Source organism: Cebus imitator, unplaced genomic scaffold (assembly GCF_001604975.1).
Source record: "Cebus imitator isolate Cc_AM_T3 unplaced genomic scaffold, Cebus_imitator-1.0 Scaffold4, whole genome shotgun sequence".
Classification (NCBI taxonomy): domain Eukaryota; kingdom Metazoa; phylum Chordata; class Mammalia; order Primates; family Cebidae; genus Cebus; species Cebus imitator.
Window position 1 is genome coordinate 11,611,822 of NW_016107319.1, and position 18,249 is coordinate 11,630,070.

At 35.9% G+C, this 18,249-nt stretch overlaps 1 protein-coding gene across 5 annotated transcripts in view; it reads right to left on the bottom strand.

The window, feature by feature from the left end:
* SLC10A7 (solute carrier family 10 member 7) overlaps positions 1-18,249 on the bottom strand; it is a 265,153-nt gene that overhangs the window by 207,019 nt on the left and 39,885 nt on the right. Inside the window, exon 5 of one of the 5 annotated variants that reach the window (XM_017534830.2) lies at positions 11,642-12,387. The exons of the other annotated variants lie outside the window; for them this stretch is intronic. Coding sequence (XP_017390319.1) covers positions 12,340-12,387 — 48 coding nt within the window. The 3' untranslated portion in view covers positions 11,642-12,339. Of the gene's footprint in view, positions 1-11,641; positions 12,388-18,249 lie in introns of those variants that run through there. 5 annotated transcript variants of the gene reach the window in all.

The window sequence follows — 18,249 nt, forward strand, 5'->3', positions numbered from 1 at the left end:
TTTTTTTTGAGATGGGGTCTCATTCTGTCACCCAGGCTGGAGTTCAATGGCGTGATCTCAGCTCACTGCAACCTCTGGGTCCCAGGTTCAAGTGATTCCCCTGCCTCAGCCTCTAGAGTAGTTGAGATTACAGGCACCCACCACCACACCTGGCTAATTTTTGTATTTTTAGTGGAGGTTTGGTTTCGCCATGTTGGTCAGGCTGGTCTCAAACTCCTAACCTCAGGTGATCCGACTGTCCTGGTCTCCCAAAGTGCTGGGATTACAGATGTAAACCACGATGCCCAGCCAAGATACTCAATTTCTTATTAAACAAAGACAGAGCTTCCCATTAGAATTTTCAGGTGAAATATTTCCACTAAGAGCAACATTTTTTAAGACTTTGAAATTTATTTGTTAAAAAGTCATCTATTTATAGAGTCCAACAAGGTATCAGACAGCCACTGTGTGTAATTAACACACATATTCTCTCTTCCTGTCTCCAGAAATGTGCACATCATATTCATGGTGTTACTAATTGAAAACAAGTTTGTGGAATCAATTTTGTCCTCTTCTAAATGCACACAAGAACAAGAAAGTTACTTAACCATAATGAATATACTTTTGCTTTTAAAACTATTTAGACCATCTTAAAACTGATCCCTCATTCCTTATGTTATAAAACTTATTCCTAGAAAAATTTATAAATAAAATGAGGCTTACAGGTACAATGTTGTTTTGGCAGCCTTTTGAAAAACTGCTTTGATTCAACAACAGATAAGGTGCACTTTATTCTCCCATTCTCTGGGAGATGTACGTGCTTGATACTTTTTATAACCTTAAATATAAAGTTTTAAGATTCTTTATTTCATTAGAAAAAAAAAAGACATCTGTGTTTCTTGTAGTTACTCTTTATTTCCATTAAAACAGTGAAGCTTTCATAGAAAAACACTAATTAAACATGATTTGCCCATGCACAAAATTCCTATTACATCAAATTATTCATAAAATACCCCCTTGGCAAGGAGATTAAAAGGAAGATTGAAGCATCAGGTAACAGTTGGACGGAAAGATCTCACTGGCTGCTTCCTACCCAGTCATTCTCTGCAGTTCTTAAATACCTCAGTTTAACTGAAGTCTTTATCAGGCACCAAGTGAGTTAACATGTACTGAAAGACTCTTCAAGAATACAAATGAGAAGGTTACTCAAACCAGCCCTCCTGCCTAACCACAATTATTTAATAGCTTAAATTCAAACTGTGAACATAGTTTGAAAATTTTCTAAGATGTTCTTTAACCTGCTTTATCTTCTTTTCTTCTATATTTTCTACACAGTTCTAATCTTCAAGTTGAAAGAGGTTTACATGTTTTAGAAAAAAAAAAGTGAATGCTTTTAAAAAATGTATTCCCTTAACTACTCCTTACATCTACTTTCTAATCCCCAACTCACTTAATTAAATTCAGTGTGAATTTAAATTGCAATTAACATCTTTTGAGGGATTACATGTTCTAATCACAATTATGCAGTGAATATTTGAAACACATACATTTTGTTATATTATCTGAAATGCAAATTGGAGTTCAGAAGAAGATGTTTAATAAAAATGTATAGTGCTGAAGACTTCATTATAGAACCTAAGGGACTAGAAATGAGATTTAAGAGTAAAAGCACTGATACAAGTATAAAAACAAATTGCTTCACCTCCAAAACCCCTGGAAATGGCCCCACTTGTCTCCCATTTAACCTAGCTTCATTGCAGTTTAAAAACTGCCTTCCATGATGTTTTATTAACCAAACTGAATTTCATTTTTTCCCCCTAGATCAGGAGCTCACAGACTCCTAAATGAGAAATGATGCATAAAATTCTGTAAAGACAGAAGACAAAATCTGTTTTTCTGACCCAGGAAGTTATAATGGAATGAGTAACTTCTTTTTCTTAACTTTACCTTCAAAACTGCATTTCAGGAGCAGAAAAAAAAAAAATAAATAAAGCTGACATTTATTGATCATCTTCTACATGTCAGACAATAAGTGTTATTTTATTTATTCCTCAAAATAACCCTATAATATAAGGATTATTTCCTTTTATAGATGTAAAAGATAAGGCTCAGCAGACTTAAGTGGTTGAGAGAAATAAATTAAATGCATCAGTGGTGAAACTGGGATTTGACTCGTAAACCCATGCTCCCATCTGGTAAAAGGACAGTATCATTTCTGCCAAGGTGAGACCTTATGGGGGGCCTAGGACCAGGCACCTATTTTCAATGTTAAGTTTAACTACAATCCTCTCTACCAGGCTGTTAGGATTGTCATGGCCCCAGAAAACAACTTTATCTCTGGTGGTAAGCTTGGATAGAATGCTTCAAGAAGTGTCATTCCTGGAGCTCTCAGGACTTTTCTGCAGAGGCCAAGAGCTTGCTAAAAGCCAGGATTACTTGGCATCTTCTTAACCAATGCCAGGATTTACCATAAAGTAAAGATCTGGTATATTAATCTATGCCCACTTTCCTCTTGGTAACTTTCACTTTCCATCTTCAGAGTCTGTTTGCATACTTACCAAATTGTTAGCTCCCAGGCTACGTTTATGTTTAAGGAAACTAAGGCAAACTCAAGTTCTGCCTTTCACTCCCTTCCAGTGTCAGTTTTCTGTTAATTAATCATTTTTCTACACAACTTTTGCTGCTATGCTTTACAAGTAAAACAGGGACTAGTTAAGCTAGCTATTACTTTTTCCTTTGAGAAAGATAACACTACGTTTCTAAAGCTCCCTATCTGGTCAACTCTAAAAAGTAGGTTTAAACATACACACACAAATAATTTTGTACTCCTTAGCATGTTTTGTGTCCTTTTTCTTTTTTTTCTTTCCTTTTTTTTTTTTTTTTTTTTTTTGAGACAGAGCCCTCCCTCTGTTGCCCAGGCTGGAGTGCAGTGGTGCAGTATCAGCTCACTGCAATCTCCGCCTACCGGGTTCAAGTGATTCTCGTGCCTCAGCCTCCCAAGTAGCTGAGAGTACAGGCATGCAGCAACATGCCTGGATAATTTTTGTATTTTTAGTAGAGATGGGGTTTTGCCATGTTGGCCAGATTGGTCTCAAACTCATGACCTCAGGTGATCCACCCGTCTCAGCCTCCCAAAGTGCAGGGATTACAGCCGTGAGCCACCGCACCCATTCAGCAAGACTTTTAAAATGCAGTGTTTAATTCTTATACTTTACTGTGATTTTAATCATAACCTGTTATGTGGGTGGTACTTCTTTGTCAATATTTAAAGATTTGTGAGGCTTCAGAAAATATTCAACAACAAATACATTTTTTAACCATTGTTGGGAGTGGGAGGTACCTTAAGGTCCTCAGGGAAAAACAAATCTGTATAGAGGTCTTCACAATTCTAATTAGGAGTGCAGTTTGGATTAAAAAGAATCATTCAGCGTTCTCCTGAAGTTACCTGAAAAGCAAAGCTGAATGGGGAGCACAACCAGAAGGGGCGCACAGTCACTGGTGAAGGTAATGGCTTCTAGGAGGGTACAAACAACCCCCTGGCAAGATCTTGGCATTTTTCCTATGCCAATATCTTCTAACCCAGTCATCATTTCTCCAACTCTGGCCTTTCTTGTGCTCATAAAATAATAACATGGGGATGATATAAAGAGGCACAAATGGTTGGTGAAGGCAGGAAAGTAGTCAGGAGAGGCAGAAACTATCACTGGTGTCAGAGAGACTGGAAATTTAACTCAGTGAGCAGTTGCATGAAGATGCCAAAGGGCACACCGGAAATGCATCCTTGAAAGGAGAACCAGGGAAAAGTAAGAGAAAACAAGGGACACTAGGATCCATGGAGTTAGAATCCTTCTACTTTAATTTGCCTGCTATCATTGAAATCAACCCAATTATTCAGTGAACAGACATTTGATGAACAACAACTGTGTATAAAACAGAGAAATATTTTCTTAATGTAAGATATGATCACTGTCCTCAAGAACATTTCAACCTATAAAGGAGTATTAGCATATGTCAAACCCAAAGCTTATTCATTTATGTATTTATTAGGTCTTGCTCTGTCACCCAGGCTGGAGTGCAGTAGTGTAACCACGGCTCTCTGCAGCCTCAACTTCCCAGGCTCAAGCAATCCTCCCACTTCAGCTTCCCAAGTAGTTGGGACCACAGGTGCATGCCACCACATCCAGCTATTTTTTTTTTTTGATATTTTTGTAGAGATGAGGTATCACTATGTTGCCCAGGCTAGTCTTTAACTCCTGGCCCCAAGTAATCGTCCCACCACAGCCGCCACCCAAATACTGGGATTACAGGCGTGAATCACTGCACCCAGCCCAAAACAACTTAAAAAGAAAACAAAGACATTCCTTTAAAATCAGACTTCCTTTAAAACAGAATTTATTATTTATTCCATGATAGGTTATGTTTGAGGCAGATATATAACTATGCAGTGTGGAATGGATACGGCTTGGGGTAGATGTCTAAGTATGTTCTGAACGCAGGCAGCATGCAGAGCTTGCACTATTACTTGGTGGGAGAAGAAGGATACAAAAAAGTTACAATTCTTTGACTTTTCTCTCCTATCTCATGGGTTTATTGCTTCCTTTAATGTCTTTTCTTCAAAGTCTTAACAACATAACAACTATTGTTCAAGCCTAAGGCGATGTTTTAAATGCCACTTTTAAAGAATGTGCTCAATTAGAACTCCTTTCGAAATATTACTAAGTGTACACAACTGCAACCAGCTGATCTTTGACAAACCTGACAAAAACAAGCAATGGGGAAAGGATTCCCTATTTAATAAATGCTGTTGGGAAAACTGGCTAGCCATATGAAGAAAGCTGAAACTGGGTCCCTTCCTTACACCTCATACAAAAATTAACTCAAGATGGATTAAAGATTTAAACATGAGGCCTAACACCATTAAAAACTCTAGAAGAAAACCTAGGCAATACCATTCAGCACATAAGCATGGGCAAGGACTTCATGACTAATACATTAAAAGCAATGGCAACAAAAGCCAAAATAGGCAAATGGGATCTAATTAAACTTAAGAGCTTCTTCACAGCTAAAGAAACAATCATTAGAGTGAACCAGCAACCAACAGAATGGGAAAAAATTTTTGCAGTCTACCCATCTGACAAAGGGCCAATATTCAGAATCTATAGAAAACTTAAATTTACAAGAAAAAAGCAAACAACCCCATCAAAAAATGGGCAAAGAATGTGAACAGACACTTTTCAAAGGAAGAGATGTATGCAGCCAACAAACACATGAAAAAAAGCTCATCATCACTGGTCATTAAAGAAATGCAAATCAAAACCACATTGAGATACCACCTCACTCCAGTTAGAATGGCGATCATTAAAAAATCAGGAGACAACAGACGCTGGAGAGGATGTGGAGAAATAGGAATGCTTTTACACTATTGGTGGGATTGTAAATTAATTCAGTCATTGTGGAAGACAGTATGGCAATTCCTCCAGGATCTAGAAATAGAAATACCATTTGATCCAGCAATCCCATTACTAGGTATATACCCAACGGATTATAAATCATTCTATTATAAAGACACATGCACATGTATGTTTACTACAGCACTGTTCACAATAGCAAAGACTTGGAACCAACCCCAATGCCCATCAATCACAGACTGGATGAAGAAAATGTGGCACATATATACCATGGAATACTATGCAGCCATAAAAAAGGATGATTTCACGTCCTTTGCAGGAGCATGGATGAATCTGGAAACCATCATTCTCAGCAAACCAACACAAGAACAGAAAACCAAACACTGCATGTTCTCACTCAAAAGTGGGTGTTAAACAATGAGAACATACAGACACAGAGGGGAGAACATCACACACAAGGGCCTGGGAGGGTGGGGGGCTAGGGGAGGAATAGCAGGGGGTCAAGGGATTGGGGAGGGATAGCATTAGGAGAAATACCTAATGTAGATGATGGGGTGATGGATGCAGCAAACCACCACCATGGCACGTGTATACCTATGTAACAAACTGGCATGATCTGTAAGTGTACCCCGGAACTTAAAGTATAATAAATAAATTTTTAAAAAAAGAAAAAGAAATATCCCTAAATATACTACTGATTCTGAGATACACATGCACACATTATACACACATGTAAATATACATATGTATATGATATGTACATATATATTAGTACATATATGTATACATATGCCATACATGTACTGCATGTATACATAACTAAATGGGTAATATAAAGACATGCTATAAAAGGATTTTGCTACCACTATAAAGAAGGACTGCTCAGATAGAATTGGTTCCTTCCCTCTTTATTCTTAATATTTAAAGTCAAATGCACAATTACCTTTTCAGAAAAGAGTCTCTTTTCTGATATATCACAAGGTACTTACCTCAAACTTGAACAAAGCTTTTACTAGAGTGTTAAAATTATGTATATATATTTATATTTTTCATTAAAGTAATCATGTGAATTCTTTTTCACCAGATAAATGATCACCATACTACTCAACTATGGAGCCTATAATGAGCCCCAAACTTTCTGTATCTGCTGACTCTGAAATTCTTTGCAAATCTGCAAAGCATGCCTAATGCAGGCTGGTATGTTGATATGGGAAATTCACTAGCACTAATAACAACTACCACTTCTCAATCCCTCTGTGTGTGCCAGGCACTGTGCATACATCATCTTTACCCGTATCGCTTCATGCAATAGATGCAGTGCTGCTAAAAAAACATAAGATGTACTTAAAATACACCCCAACTATATATTGCCATTTCAAGTTAGCTTAAATAAACAAATGATTGCACATTTAGCATCCCTTAACCAAAATGCTTAGGACCAGAAATGTTTCCAATTTTTAGATTTTTCAGATGTTTGAATATCCACATTATATATACTTACTGGTTGAGCATCTCTAATCAGAAAATCCAAAATCCAAAATGCACCAATGAGCATTTTCTATGAGTGTCATGTTGCCATTCAAAATATTTTTTATTTTTGAGCATTTCTGATTTCAGATTTTCAAAACAGGAATACCGAACTTGTATAAAAAGTTACATACGTAGGGATAGTCAAAAACTTTCCCAAATTTAGGCACATATTAAAAGTAACTACAGAAGCTATCTAGAACACTAGACCAACTAGGTTTTCTTTTCCATTCAGTTTTCTTTTAGAATTTGAAGTATGGCTTATTATAAAACTAACTTTAAAAACGTACCCTAGCATTTTGTTTGAGGAGCCTTTAAATCTTTAAGTTAGATAATGTCTATCTGAATATTTTTCTGTGTCAAATTCTGGTTGTAGCTAAAGTCACTCCTATTTGGTGAGACTTGCTGAAAATGAGGTAGATAAAATCCTCAGTCCATGGAAAGTAAACAGTTATACATATTAAAAGAATGATCTCATAATTGAATGATAGTTATTACGACTGCAATTAAATATCATCATTATGGCAAGATTTAATGAGTAGTCACTCTATGTCATGCCAAATTATTTATATTCTTTATCCTGCCATTTACAATTCATAGTATACCCATTTTACACCTGAAGTAAATGAGAAGTAAAATAATTTATCTAAAATCAGATAGTAATTAATTCGTAAAGCTTGCATGTGAACAGGCTTTAGACACTAAAACCCACACTCTTTTCACTATGTTAAGGTGTCAACATTAAAAACCTTAACTAAACATAAAATGTTTGAACCACCACTCATATCAAATTCATCAACTCGAGAAAATATCCCTCTGACCCACCCAACCATTTCCTGTCCTCCATACACACCCACTCCCAAAAGATAGCTCATGCAGTTTTCCAAACTTATATCAAAAATAAAGAGAAAAGTGACAATACAAAATACAAATCCTTCAGCATCTTAAAAATAAACTCTTCTATACAATATAGTGAAATAGCTGTGGAACAAACGTTAAAGAATAATGAACATGCAAAAAAAAAAAAATGCACTGCTGTCAACACTATACCTGGGTACAAATGTGTTAGAGCACCTTAGTTTAAAACAAATCAAGTTAAGTGCCTGTTTAGAAAAATACTTCCATGTACGGCATACATACAGTGTTAGGAAGGAAAGCAAACCCAGAAATTAATTAAGAAATGAGTGGTTTTACAGAGTGCTGTAAGAACTTTCTAATAAACTTTCTCTATATACTTAGAGTGAAATCTTCCTACAGATTTCCTTCCCTCATTTACATATCTGTTCAGGCTTATTCTTTTTTTTTTTTTTTTTTTTTTCAAGCCCCTTTGCCCTTTCAATCATGAAGCATATTACTCCACTGTCAGTGCAAAGCAGTTCCTAACAACAGGGAACCCAGCTGGGATAGGAAGAGGGCAGCGGGCTCATGCATTAACATAATAATCCAACTGTGTTCCCATAGGCCCTTAGGGCAGACAGCATATTAGGTAGGCCTCCTGTGCAGACCCTGGTGGAAGCTGCCTTATCACCTGCCTATCAACCTGTGGCAGCTAGAGCTAGCTCAATAGCACCAGCTCCTGCCAAGCAGTAGTACCCAATTACCTTACTACAAAAGACAGAAATCCATTTTTCTATGTCTGTTTAATGTACTCAATGCATTTCCTTATTTATGATTTGAATCTACGTTTCTGCATCGTTTCCAGGGGATTGACTTATTGCCTTTTAACTTTTTAAAGTCTAGTTGTCTAAAGGCCATTCTGCAGCAGTAGGTAGGAATGAGACTAAATGTGAATTTCAAATATAAAAGCCCAAGTTGGTGAAAAGCTAACCATTTGGTCACCAGTTGTCTAAAGATTCCTCAGTCAATATAGAGGACTAGAAGTGTGAGGAAGCCCTAAATGGCAGCCATCACTATTTCTTCATGGGGATAAAAGTGAGGGGACTCCTATATCAATGTGTCCTTTAAATGTAGTTTTTAAGTTTAATCCAAGAACTTCCTAAGGTTCCCATAAAGTGTACGCCTTTGTGAATGCTGATTCGAATGAGAAAAGTATGTGGACAGATTACTACAATTGGCTGACGGTAAAATCAAAAAAGATATGTCAAAATTATCTTTTAATCTCAAATGATTATTGAAGACAGTTTTTCTTAAAATAAAAAAGGCTGGCCCACGGACATGCTTTTTACTGTTTGCATGTGTAACACATATGTTTTATTTTAGTGCTGCTTAGTTCCTAGAATATTTTATCTGTGTGTGATTTTCTTTCCAAGCTACAACATATATCAAGTAAGGAAAAGCTGAAGGGTATATTCCACTAAAAATGTCTATTACCACGTTACATAAGATCATCTTTAAAATACCTTACAGATGTTTGAAATCATAATTCATTTCAGTGAATTAAACATAGTCTCATTCCTTGAAATTTCCCCTTAAAAAGGTTCCGAAGAAGGCATATAATTTGACATTTAATTTAATGGGAAAAAGTGCTTTTAGGACTATTCTAAATAATGCTATTTAAAAAAGCATGAGACTACCAATTTGGCTAGGGAAACATTTTGTACTGATGATTTTGTACTGATCATTTTTTAAAAAATGAGTTTCTAGAAATTTTACATTTTCTAATGGGCATTTTAATAAAAAATGGATCCTGTGGTCAAACAAAAGTACATTTATCTAACAGTTCTATGAATTTTAAATGTTAGGGAACCAACACCATTATTTGTAGCAACCAACCTGATATACTTTATATGCATTTTAATAATTAAGCAAAAATTAAGTATCAAAGGCTATGGCACTAATTTTCACTCACACAGTTATCTCCATTACCTGAACAGTTTTTGCAATATATTAAACAGGTGACAGTGACCATTCTGCAACTTGTCAGTTCTTTGGATTACTTCCATACATACCAGACAGGGTTTTATATAAAGTAAATATCTTCCTCATATTGAAGAAATTTGCTCTTTATTAAACAACCTGAGAAAAAGTCAAATAAAAGAGAAAAAAAGAACTAGAAGAATTTTTTCTTCTGTAAGTAAATCCTGAGCTATTTAATAGTCTCTAAACAATACACTACAATATATTGTTGATGGAAGTATAAATACAAAATACTAAACTCCATTATAAATATTAATGCTTATATATGTGTTAAACAACAAAATTATACACATCTCCTTCTTGATCTTTTGGGGATTCCAGGGGCTCTTTATTCTTTAAGCATTCTTATGTTTTGACAAAATGTAATGCATCTTCCAAGTCATTAAGTATAGAAACTTGATTTTTGATTAAAAAACAATCAACAGCAGCCATGTGGTGACAGGATAAGTAGTGGCCAGACTTTACCACTTTAATTCCTTAAAGAGGTACATTTCCACTCTAGGGTAAACAAAAGAAAAGCATGTATATAAAATAGAAATCTAGTTATGCCATCTCTAAAAACTTGATTTTACCTTAAATAGCAACTTATGCAGCTAGAATAATTTGGTCCCTCAAGGGTGGTAAAGAAGGCAATAAGGACAGATCTATACTATGATTTCCAGCATTAGCAATTCATCTTTGGATAAGCTTAAAATTTATAAAACTTATAAAATTTACAAAAGTAAAGATAAGTGAAGAAAATGTTATTTAAAAATTTAAGTGAGAGTAAATACAAATAGAAAATCATGTGAAGGAAACACATTTAAGTGTGATATACTAATTCTAAAATGTGCCCCCCAACTCCCGCCAGCAATTTCTTTAGCCTGCACATTCCTATATTTGAAATAAGCCTAATCTACATTTGGATTATACCAGAGTATTCCCTTCCCTCCAGAGAATTACCTAAAAGGACCTTCCTCTTCCAATGAAAACCATTTGATTCCTAAGAACTTTATCTACCCAGTTCAATCTGGTGGTATAGATACGGCTTCAGAGATGGTTTGCCCCTAGTATTTTTTGACATTTCTGCCAAGGATAAGATTAAATATGAGATATCGAAATTACATGTTAAAATAGATGCCATTTTACTTTGTTTCTTCCTGAATAGCCCTTCAGCTGTTGAGGCACATACATTTTTCCCCAGGCAAAATCCTCAGGCTAAAATAACTGAGCCTCATATCGTCAGGAAACCCAGCTTCTCAAACATTATTCTTAGGTATCTGATTTATCTATCAGCTGTAGTTTCATTTCATATTTACTCATGTAAATCTTACTTGAAAAAAAGAAAAATAATCCACTTAAAATGTTTCCTGTCAACCACTCATATTGAATACAATCAATGGCAATACTTAATGTTCTATTATAGCTTTTTAAAAAGCTGATCTTTATTTTAGCAATAGAGTTAGAAGTCACAAGGATTCAAGGACTGATCATTTTTGTTCCCCAAACATCCTTGCCTTCCACAACTGCCCTCTTGAGCAACATGCTATGCACTGAATAAAGAACACTCCCGTTGACCAAGATCTAATCTTACCACTTTGCAGACCTAGCCTCTTGGACAACTTAGGAGTCGAAAGACCACCATTCTAAAGAGTAACATGTTTCAAAGCTATTACTCCAAACCTCAGGTGAGAATAAATATAACTTTAAATGAAAACAAGAGATACTGATCAAACAAGTAAAAAAGTAAATAAATACTTCAAAAAACCTTTCAAGCCATCATGAGCTAAAAAGAAAATTTTAAGATTGTATACACAGCTTTTAAAATTAAGAGAAACTAAAACACATATTAAAACTTTACATTTTAACAAAGCCAAGTGAATTTATATTGTAAGCACATAATTTTATGATAAAAAGTTTACAGATTACTACTACCTCAACACCCATGCAAGTACTAAATCAATATGGATTGTTACTAAAGGTGTTTTTAGAAAGAGTTCTTAATTGCCTGCCTTTATAATTTATCTCTAATTTAACATCAGAATCCTTCCTGAAGAGCTACAGACAGGATGAAGAAACAGAATTAAGACCTAAAAGATGAAGAAAAAATAAATAACAGAAGGTAGAGGAGGAGGCAATGTAAAAAGAAATCTATGAATGAGGAAGGTAGAGTGAGTTAGTGAAGAGTAGCAACTAGAAAATGAACACTCTTTACCTCCTTAAATTTGATAATACCTTTTTTTTTAATTTCTAAAGAAAAAGAAGTTTAATGGATTCACAGTTCCACATAGCTGGGGAAGCCTCACAATCATGATGGAAGGCAAAAGGCTTGTCTTACATGGCGGCAGACGGGAGAGAATGTGCAGTGGACCTCCCCTTTATAAAACTGTAAGGTCTCATGAGACTTATTCATGATCACAAGAACAGCATATTTTAAAGCACAACTAAACACTTCTCTGCACAGTGTTGTGGAAGGCATGTCACACAAAGAGATGATATGTGCAGTGATGGTCCATAAGGTAAATAAGGTGGAGGCAAGGGGCAGGGCACCAATGGCCAATGAGGCAATTCAAAATAAATACATTAAGAAGTAAGTGGTCAGCAATATTGACAACTTCTGAAACACAAAATGAGAAGTTATCTTTCGGTTTTCTCTTTAGCAAATGCCCATTTAAACTGTGTGTTTGTGTGCGTGTATGTGTGTGTGTGTGTGTGTGTGTGTGCGTGTGCATGTGTCTTGGGGTGAAGGGTAAAGGGGAGGCACATATGGCGTTACCTGAAGAGGAGAAACACGAACAGCACCTTGAGCCATAGTCGAGTGGAAAGCTGGATCTCTTTTCTTTTGTACTTTAGTTCTAGAACTATGACTTGCTTTGCTTCAGATCAAATCTTGCTATAAAAAAACTTAAAGGAATTGAGAGAACTATGGTTTTCTCTAATACAACTTGCTTAAAGTAATCCATTTCTTAGGGCTCAGGAATATTTATGGTAAAGTGACCATCACTGACTCAATTTGCATTCAAAACAGAAAGACAGTTAACTAGAGTGCTTGAGTGATAGCAAATGCTGTTCACAGTGGGAGAAGCCAGTAGCAGAAACACAGGTGTAAAGAGTGAAAAACACAGACCATCCTTTGTCACTGAAGTAACAAATTCTGCTCTGAAAAAAAAAAAAATACAGTTGTTTCTCTAGTTCTTTGTACAAAAGCCTGTTTTATTCTTGCTTCAATACTTAAATCTAGAAACAAAGATATAAATCAGTTAATCCTTATAAACTGCTCCTAGGAGCTTCATTTTCCTCGAGGAATTAAAAGAAGCCTTGACCACTACACAAAGAATATGAAATCTCTCCACTAAATTGCTTACACATATCTCCAATTAGATTTAAAGACATTTTTACAGCTTTTATGTCAAGTTTATATTACTAGATGCTAAAGAATGTGTTGTAGCTCTTAAAAGCTCTAAAGCTGACTAATCGTGATCTTGATAACAATGGTTTATGATTACATCTCAGGAAAAGCAAGAATGAGGCTTTTACATACTTTTGTTGTTACATGATAATGTTAAGCAGAAACAAAAACAGGTGGCAAAGTCAACCAAAATCTTTTGTTTTCTGACACTGTCATCTAGAGGCTAAAAAATCCAAAGTTATCATTGGATTTTTGCCTAATCCTTAGATAAATTCAGCTGAAAGCATTTAGAGGTTCTAGAATTAAGAATAACCTAAAACAGCAAATACATTTGTATTTTCCAATTTTGTATATGTCTAAGTAATGCAAGATTATATCGTAAAAGCAAACAGGTAAAGAACAACAAGAATTTTTAATTAGCATTTCATTAATAATACCAATGTGAAGAGAAAGAGGTCAACTATTAATAAGATACAGATTTCCCACCACTGGGATTTATTCTGAATTCATTTTAAGAGCAGGAAGCTGTGATCTAAAAATCACCACTCTAAAACAGTTAAAAGTTGAAATAATTGTGCTTAAAGGATTAGGAGTAGGAATTTAAGAACAGCTTTTTGTACATATAAACCATATAGTTCCTAACTATTGATTTGTAATTTTAACTTAGAATTATAATGCCCATTTATTTCATGATAAATGATAAGACACTTGATAGCATATATATTTGGGATAAGAATAACGGCTTAGAGAGTTCAATCAAGCATGAGAGTTCCTTTTCATTTCTCTTTTTTGGTGTGTGCACTTAACACTACACAAAAGAAAACATATCAAAACTGAAATATACTCACTAAAATTTAAGGTTATTCCAACAAAAGGGTTAATTAGGGAAACAAATTTTCTCAGACTGTTAATAATGGGAATGACACATACTATGTGCTCATAAGTAATTCTCAGGTATCTTTGATCTTCAGCCCCACGCGATTTCTGTTGCCTACCGTAGCCTGGCCTCTGGGACTGTCTCAGAACCAGACATCTGGCTACTTTGTTGTTTTAGACTAATCTCCTCCCAGGAGAGCTCAAGAAATGACACCAGGCAAGGAGGGTCCTGGCAAGGGAAAAAACATTACAGTATTAGTAGATTTCTTTTTGAGTGGACGAGAGTATCAAAATTGTTTTCAAATTTCTACAGGGGTCTTAGGAGCTCTTCCGTTCTGTGGTTTTACTCTGGCATAATTTAAATAGGATGTATATATTATATATTTAAGGCCCATCAATCATCTTTAAGAATTCACTGAATGTTAATCATAGAATAGTACAATATGTAGGAGAAAGTTGTGGGGAAAAATACAAATCAGATTAATTCCTCACCCATCTGTTAGGGTTGGGTGATGACTGATAAAACAAAAAATTTAATTGTCAGCTGAAGGGTTACACCAAAATTGTGGGACAACGTCTAAGATTTGTAAATACAGTTGCTTGCTTCCCATTATGCCAACTCCCTATCCTATTTCTTCTAGCTGGGATTTTAGAAAGATCCATAACTACTAATCTACTAAAAAGGTTTTATTAAACTGTGCTTCTGTAAAGTGCATCTGAGGAAAGCAAGAAAGAGCAAGAAGAAGTGATATGAGCTTTAGAAATAAAAATAAAACAGTGATGTCAAGGATAAAGTGTTATATTTATAGTCACAATATCACCAACATACCAACATTTTTCCCAAGAAAACAAAAATAATCAACACCTGAATATTATTTTAGGTATTATTGTTCAATCTCAAAAATCTGTACAGTTTGAGAAAGAAAAAAATCACCATTTGTTTTACAAACAGAATATAAGCCAAATGGGAAAACAGCTTATTTGTGAACGTTGATATTTTACCCTAAAATCACATTTTACCTGTTTCTAACATATAATTACAGATTTGGATAATGTATAAAATCAAATGTTACCCTGCAATATGATATTTATACTGTTTCACAGGGTGATAGAAAACTCAAGAAATTGCCAAAATACCCAATGCACTCATCTCTGATCTATTATTAAGAGAAATTGCTCATTTTAGGTTTCAATTGTCTTCATAATAAAAGCATATAGCTATATAGTGACTTCAGCTTTGTATGATATTTCCTAGGTTAGCAATTATAATACACTACTTTATCAAAACACTGCCTACTCTGTTAATATCCATTATAACTAAAACAAATGAAAATGTTCAGAAGATAAACATAAGAAAGAGAATCTTAGGCAATCATAATTTATTTATGATTATTCCCAAGTAAATACAAAATAATTATGTTACAATGGAATAAGCCAGTTACAATGGGACAAGATTGTATGGTGCTATTTATATGAGGTTTCTAGAATAGTCAAATTCATAGAGACAAAAAGTAGACTGGTAGTTGCCAGAGGGCGGGGGAAGGGGGTATGAAGACCAATTGTTTAATTAAAGGGTACACAGTTTCAGCGTAGGAAGATGAAAATGTTCTAGAGAGGGATGATGGTGGTAACACAACAAGAGGAATATACTTAATGCCACTGAACTGAACACTTAAAAATTATTTTACCACAATTCAAAAAAATTGTTAGAAAAATAATATAAAAATCCAAAGACAATAAAAATTCCAAGATCTTTTTATTTAGACTGTTACCCTTTGACCAAAGATGAATAAAGTTTATGAGAAGCATTATAATCACATGTTAATTTATACATTGGTATCACCAACATTCAAAAAACAAACAAAAAAAAGCAGAATATCTGTCCCAGAATATTTTAACAAAATAGATTCCAGAAAGAATGTTTCCAAAAACTTTCCTAGATGTCTGAGTTTCCTAATTAATATAAGGCATACTGCAGCTAAATAACAAAACTATTCTCAATATTAACCTGTATTTCTAAAAAAATCCAAAGGATAGAAAATTCAAGACAAGCAAATAGATTTTTTTATAACACCACAGGCCATTAAGTTATATTAGACCCAAAAAGTAATTCAGCTCTTCAGTAATTCAGTACCTGCTAGATATCACATTATTTTAAATTATATCTAGTGTAGTTCCAATGTTAAATTTCAATTTATTATATTCTATTATTTGAAAATTTTAACCTTATATACTTTATATAAATTGTACTTAAAGTTTGCTGTATATAAAAAATTACCCCCCAGAAAACAGTAGCTTATACAAGAGAGATGTTCATTTCTCTTTCGTGTAAAAGATGTTCCAAGGTAGGCAATCCAGGACTGGCATGGCAGCTCCATAGTCAAAAGGACCCCACATCCTATTCTTGCTGCTCCATTGTCGGTAACAGGTTATCTGATAAGCCAAGAATGCTCTTCAAGCTCTAATAATCCACATTCCAGTAATCAGGCAGAGGAATAAAAAATGAAGGCTGTACTACTTCCATTTAAGGATACAACCTGGATGTAATATAAAATACTTTCATTTACATCTTAAAAGCAAGAATTTAGTCACATGGCCAAATAGAACACCAGGAAGCCTAGTAGATAAATAGGATATTTCAGCTGCATGCCCAGTTAAAAGTTGGGGTTCTGTTCTAAAGATGAAGGTAAAGTAGACAATAGAAAGCAACCAGAGGAGTGATGTCAGCAAGATGGCTGACAGGTAGCTGCTACGGATCTTTCTCTCCCATAAAAAAGACCAAAATAATGAATAAGCAACTATATTTTTACCAAAATAACCAAAGGAGAGCATGAAAGAACAGCAAATAGACAGTAGAAATGATGGAAAGTACAGAAACCTGAGATGGCTGCACAGAGAAAGGAAGGAAACCTCAGGTCTCCTGTACACTGGAGTAGCATTCTCCCAACCCCAGAGGTGACAAAGCATCCTGCCCCCCAGGGACGCCAATCGTCCAGCACACAAGAGCAGTTGTTCCTCTTGGTACCACATCTAATGTGGCAACCCATCCTCAAGAATACAGAGGCTCCCCTGACTCCTGTACCCACACTTTCTAGAGCTAAGCAGATACAGTAATTCCCAGCCCAGTGATTCAGAGCCTTAGGTAAGCCATGCCACCCCACTCCCTGGGCCAAACAGGCACAGTGCCATGCCTACCTGGAACAGAATGAGTCCCCCACAGTCCAAGCTGCTGAAGCACCCCATCTTTCCAGAGAGTAAAGTCATTGCTGCACTCACTGCACCATGCCCCACAAGCCAAAGTGGCATCTTACCATTCCTGGGTCCTTGCTGCTGCTGCTGCAGCACCTTGTGTCACAGAACCTAGCCTATGGTCATGTTACACCATTTTGAGGTCCAGAGTCACCTCATCCCCCAGAGCCTGAGTTGCCACTGTGTTCTAGTGGCTCCAGGTCCCAAAGTGCAGCTGTGCTCTGTTCCCTGGGTCTGAGCCTCTGGAGCACCCTTTCTTCCCAAGAGTTATGCAAGTACTCTGCCCTGCTCCGCAGGTGCAGTACCATAACTGCATCTCAGCCCAGGGTTTGGGCTGCTAGGGTATGCTTCAGATCAACAAAGTCCAGCCTAGTGGGAGAACTGCATCCAATCATGCCTTGGAGAGTGAACCTGTGTCTCAAGTCCCAGGTGCTATAGTAATCTCAAAAAATCCTGAGTCCAAGAACCTGGATCCACAGCCACTCTGAGCACTTGTGCCATGAATACCAATGCTGCTATGGCTGCCTGTGAGCTATGCAGACCCAATACCCAAAGAGATCCTCTCAGCTAAGACTAAAAACAAAAACAGAAAAATCCCTAAAGCCTTTGCCCTAACAAGCTGTGAAACCCTGCTACTGACATGAACTCCTTCAGCATAGACCATAGAGGCATCTGCAGTCATTACTAATATTGATCACAGCTAAAGAAGCTGCACAAAGATTTCACCACTGCACTGATACGAAACCAGAGCCTCATAATCTGACCAACTAGCACCCTCAGGCTCATCTTCAGGGACAAGTCTTCCCCAGGGAAAGCCACTCTATAAAGTTTGGAAGAGATGACTGCACCACCAGATGCATAGACATCAATGCAAAAACACAAGGCACATGAAAAAGAAAGGAAGAATGATACCACCAAAGGAACTAAATAATTCTCTAGCAATTG